General features: G+C 49.1%; 2 protein-coding genes across 4 annotated transcripts in view; one reads left to right on the top strand and one right to left on the bottom strand.

Annotated features, from left to right (window-relative positions):
• The window catches only part of SCNM1 (sodium channel modifier 1), a 3972-nt gene extending 2404 nt beyond the window's left edge, over positions 1 to 1568 (top strand). For both annotated transcript variants that reach the window (XM_011937843.1, XM_011937842.1), the window contains exons 6-7: positions 300 to 494; positions 1416 to 1568. In XM_011937843.1, coding sequence (XP_011793233.1) covers positions 300 to 494; positions 1416 to 1515 — 295 coding nt within the window. In that variant the 3' untranslated portion in view covers positions 1516 to 1568. The remainder of the gene's footprint in view (positions 1 to 299; positions 495 to 1415) is intronic.
• An 843-nt stretch (positions 1569 to 2411) lies between these two features.
• The window catches only part of TMOD4 (tropomodulin 4 (muscle)), a 5878-nt gene continuing 3279 nt past the window's right edge, over positions 2412 to 5010 (bottom strand). The window contains exons 5-10 of one of the 2 annotated variants that reach the window (XM_011937844.1): positions 4643 to 4732; positions 4059 to 4189; positions 3859 to 3966; positions 3347 to 3490; positions 2946 to 3090; positions 2412 to 2528 (exon numbers count right to left, since the gene is read on the bottom strand). In XM_011937844.1, coding sequence (XP_011793234.1) covers positions 2506 to 2528; positions 2946 to 3090; positions 3347 to 3490; positions 3859 to 3966; positions 4059 to 4189; positions 4643 to 4732 — 641 coding nt within the window. In that variant the 3' untranslated portion in view covers positions 2412 to 2505. The remainder of the gene's footprint in view (positions 2529 to 2945; positions 3091 to 3346; positions 3491 to 3858; positions 3967 to 4058; positions 4190 to 4642; positions 4733 to 5010) is intronic. The other variant, XM_011937845.1, reaches the window with a different exon arrangement.

A 5010-nucleotide genomic window follows, 5' to 3' on the forward strand; every position in this document is an offset into this window, starting at 1 on the left:
ATGTTAGCCAGGATGGTCTCGATCTCCTGACCTCGTGATCCGCCCGTCTCGGCCTCCCAAAGTGCTGGGATTATAGGCTTGAGCCACCGTGCCCGACCACAAAGTCTTAAGAATTAAAAAAAACTTGTAAAATTTAAAGCTAGCCTTTCCCAAATTCATGATTCTAAAATCCTTTGTATGCAGAACTTATTAATATCTTGAAAAATATAGTTTAAGAAACACTGTTTTAAGAGGTTGGGAGTCATAGGAGAGTTGGCCCTTTCCCTTACTGCTTTTACAAACTATTCTTCTCTACCTAGACCAGAAGCCCCTGGTCCCTCTGTCTCCCTTTCCCCTGTGCCACCCTCAGAGGTCGAACTCCAAAGCGAGAAGATCAGTAGGGAACCTGAACCTGGGGCTGGTCCACAGGCCGAGGAGTCAGCAACTGTCTCAGCTCCTGCACCCATGAGCCCCACAAGAAGACGAGCCTTGGACCATTATCTCACCCTTCGAAGGTGAGTGTGCCTAATCAGTTTCCTCAGATTTTCTTTTCTCTCTGACTCTTCTTGTTTCAAAGCTTTTTTTTTTTTTTTTTTTTGAGACGGAGTCTCGCTCTGTCACCAGGCTGGAGTGCAGTGGTGTGATCTCATCTCAGCTCACTGCAACCTCCGCCTCCCAGGTTCAAGCGATTCCCCTGCCTCAGCCTCTCGAGTAGCTGGGATTACAAGCATGTGCCACCATGCCCAGCTTATTTTTTGTGTTTTGGTAGAGGCGGGGTTTCACTATGTTGGTGAGGATGGTCTCAATCTCCTGACCTTGTGATCCACCCACCTCGGCCTCCCAAAGTGCTGGGATTACGGGCGTGAGCCACTGTGCCCGCCCTCCGTTTTTGTTTTTTTTTTGAGGCAGAGTTTTGTGTGTTCCCCAGGCTGGAGTGCAATGACACAATCTCGGCTCACCACAATCTCCGCCTCCGGGGTTCAAACGATTCTCTTGCCTCAGCCTCCCAAGTAGCTGGAATTATAGGCATGCCCAGCTAATTTTGTATTTTTAGTAGAGACGGGATTTCTCCGTGTTGATCAGGCTGGTCTTGAACTCCCGACCTCAGGTGATCCACCTGCCTTGGCCTCCCAAAGTGCTGGGATTACAGGCGTGAGCCACCATACCTGGCCTCCTATTGTTGTTTTTTATCTTTGCTTTCGTTTTGTTTTAGCCACCCAACTTACATGGCTCTCAATTTTTTCTCACCACTAACTTTTTTTTTTTTTGGTAGAGACAGGGTTTCACCATGTTGGTCATGCTGGTCTTGAACTCCTGACCTCAAGTGATCCACCCACCTTGGCCTCCCAAAGTGCTGGGATTACAGGTGTGAGCTCACCACTAACTTCTTAATAAGCCTCTTTCCTGATCGATGCTATTTTCTCTGATGTTTCCAGCTCAGGATGGATCCCAGATGGACGAGGTCGATGGGTAAAAGATGAAAATGTTGAGTTTGACTCTGATGAGGAGGAACCACCTGATCTCCCCTTGGACTGACACCCTTTTCCCATTCCTTCACAAATACACTACAATGGGTGCTGAGAACTTAACTTTCCTTAAGTCTGGTTCCTTGTAGGATCTCAGGATTTCAGATCTGTTCATTCTCAATCCAACTACTCCTTTCCTGCAACGTACACAGCTCTCCATACCTCTTTTTTTTTTTTTTTTTTAGGCGGAGTCTTGCTCTGTCACCCAGGCTGGAGTGCAGTGGCCCAATCTCGGCTCACTGCAAGCTCTGCCTCCCAGGTTCACGCCATTCTCCTGCCTTAGCCCCCCGAGTAGCTGGGACTACAGGCGTGCACCACCACGCCTGGCTAATTTTTTGTATTTTTAGTACAGACAGGGTTTCACTGTGTTAGCCAGGATGGTCTCGATCTCCTGACCTTGTGATACGCCCGCCTCGGCCTCCCAAAGTGCTGGGATTACAGGCGTGAGCCACCGCGCCCAGCCACAGCTCTCCATACTTCTAACCCCTCCCCCACCTTCTACCAAAGCCATGCCAAGCGTCAGCTGCATCAGCCTGGTGCCCTATTAATAAGACTGTCAAAAAGAGGTCTTTGCCCTTCATGTTGTCTGCCTCCTTCTCCACTACCGCTCAAAGTCCTTTCCCCCTTAAAACCACATGAGGACTGTGGGTAGGCACTGGAGGGACCTGGCTACATCTGGAAACAGGGCTGCGGCTAAGTTCCCTGTGAAAGTAGAAGAGTTGAAAGGTGTTGGCAGGGTTATGGGGAACACCAAGGGAGGGAGCTCCCCCACCTCCTCCTAGTAACCTGAACCTCTCTGCCTGCTGATCCCCAGAGTATAAATAATCCCCTGGTGAACTGGCAGTAACCCTTGGGGGTTAGCGCCAAGATTCTCACCCCAAAGTCCAAGGAAGGAGGCAGGCAAAATGGATATAAGGGCTTTTATTTACAGGAAAGGAGGACAGATGAGAATTTAAGTGTCTAGTGCTCCCAGCTCTAGTTGGTAAAGGGAAATGCAGTATTATCTCTTCTTTTGCTGGCGACCTGTAAAGGAGGAATATTAAACATAAGTGTTTGTTACAGCTCCTGTTTTCTGCAAAGGCACTCTTCTTCTCCTTTCCAGTCCCTTAGCCAAACTCATAAATTGGTAGTGTTTTAGGCCACCTTACAGGCCCATTCCACATTAACAAAACAAAAAAGAAACCACACCACAAATAAAATTACAATACCTCTAAACAAGTATTGTTATCTTTAGTATCCTTTCTGCCTCTCTACTCGTCCATATTTGGGGCAGGGGGAGTTTTCTGTCTACTTTCTCATCACTCTTGGGATTTGAACTTCTCATGTGAATAGCTCTTTGGTAGCACCCTGGGCTATTAGTCATTGGGTCTGCTTTCAGGAGGATCCACCAATTTCTGCACTTCCCTGCCCACTCCACACATCATGTCTGCAGTTACTCACGTAGTTCATTGTTGCGGGTCATGGCCTGCGCTGCCCGAGCTCGTGGCCCCTGCTGCGTGAAGTGGTAGCCAAAGCGGACAATAGAGGGACACTGCTCTAGCACGGTGGCCATCTCCATCTCCACTGCATCACCAGGCCACTGGCGCTGGGGGAGGGAGAGGCAAAAGCTGACAGTCACCCTCTCTGGGCTGTTTACCATCCCAGACCACAGATCCCTTTGGGAGGTCAAAGAAGCTTGTGTCTCCACAGTGGTGGAAGAGAGATGCTGACTTGGCTTCCCTCATAGAGATAATGAAGAGGAGAATTCAAACAAGATTAAATAAGATAGCTGCCCCAGTGGCTGGCTCAGGGAGGAGACTCAATGAGACTGAATGCTAACATCAGGGGAAGGGAAGGCTGACCTGATTGTCTACACGGAGCTCAGTCAGTGTGGCATTTTCCCGAACTGCCTTCAGCACAGCCATGAGTCCTGTGCTGCTGATGAAGTTGGATTCGATGTTTAGGCTCTGGAGGCTACGATTCTCACGCAACATATCAGCCACTGCCTGGGTAGTAGGGACTTGGGTTAGGATTAGGGAACAGTTTCACAGATGACTGAGGAAAGAAAGAACAGGAGCAAGAGGGAAACACAGCTCTTTGAGAAGAGTCCTTGAGGAGCTATAAATGGAGCTAGAGGGATACAGAAAGCAGGGCGGATAGCAGGGGAAAGCAGGGAGATGAATGTGCAGTAGGACTGGGGGTGTTAGAGAGGGTTGAGAGTTATGAACCATGGCACTGAAGGTAGGAGTCTCCATGAGGGCTGCCCTAAGAAGGCATGATGAGAATAGCACTCCCTAGCAAAACCCTTTATGACAGCCATGCAAGGGGTGCATGTAAGATGTGGAAGAGGGCTGGGGATGTCAACTAGCCTTACATTGGCGATGGGGTCACCACTCCTCGTGGCTACCAGACTGAAGCTCCGCACATAGGTATTTGCCTTCATTGCCTCACACAGCTCACTTAGCATGGGTATTGGGATGTCCTACCAGAGGAGAATAGGAGATGGTGGGCTAAGGGACTCTTGGATGTCAGTGGTTATCCAGAGTTACAGTTTGGAGGATGCAAGTCAAATACCTGTATATTATTCAGGTTCACCTCCTCCAGCTCTTTGTCATTGCTTCGGACCCTCTTTAGTATCTCCTCAATGTTTGTGGGATTTGGGGGTTCATCCGGCACTGGCTTATACTTGTCAGGCTGTACCACACCTGGTGAGTGAGGGCAGGAAGGGAACCCAACATGTACCCCACAATCTCCTCACCATTGGTTTTTTCGCTCTATCCACCTAGGCTGGAATGCAGTGGCACAATCTCAGTTCACAGCAGCCTTGAGGATTCAAGCAGTTCTTGTGCCTTAGCTTCCCAAGTATAATAGCTGGGATTACAGGTGTGCACCCGGCTAATTTTTGTATTTTTAGTAGAGACACCATGTTGGCCAGGCTGGTCTCGAACTTGTGACCTCAAGTGATCCACCCTCCTCAGCCTTGCTAAATGCTGGGATTACAGGCATGAGCCACCACGCCTGGCATTCCACAGGTTTTCTTATCACTCATGCAGCATGTTCTCTCCTGGAATCATCAGTTTCACCCTTTTCTACCTTCTCCCAGACACTAGGACTGCCTGCCCAGAGCCCTGGAGACCATGCTCCCCAAACACACTCACTACTAATGCCTTCGGTATTGCAGATTTCTCCGCTGCAGAGGGCATCATAGTACTGCTTGTTGCTCATCAGTGTGTACATGTCCAGAATTGCTGGAGAGGGTAAGCAGAGGGGTCACAGGGAATGAGAAGGAACCTGTTCCAAGCCTCCCTCCTACCTCTTTCTGAATCTGCTGCATTTTTAAAGCCTGACCACTTACACTTTGTCAAAGAAGTTCCCTACCCTCTTTCAGCCCCAGGGGTCCTTTCCATAAACTTCTTAAGGCAGTAGTTTCTAAAACATTGAGAAAGGGCTAAGGGAAGGTCCCTTATGAGCCACTAGAGGGTAAGGGAGTCTGTAGCGACTCTCCTCTTTCAGCCAGAATGGTTCC

Source organism: Colobus angolensis, unplaced genomic scaffold, assembly GCF_000951035.1.
Source record: "Colobus angolensis palliatus isolate OR3802 unplaced genomic scaffold, Cang.pa_1.0 Scaffold169, whole genome shotgun sequence".
Classification (NCBI taxonomy): domain Eukaryota; kingdom Metazoa; phylum Chordata; class Mammalia; order Primates; family Cercopithecidae; genus Colobus; species Colobus angolensis.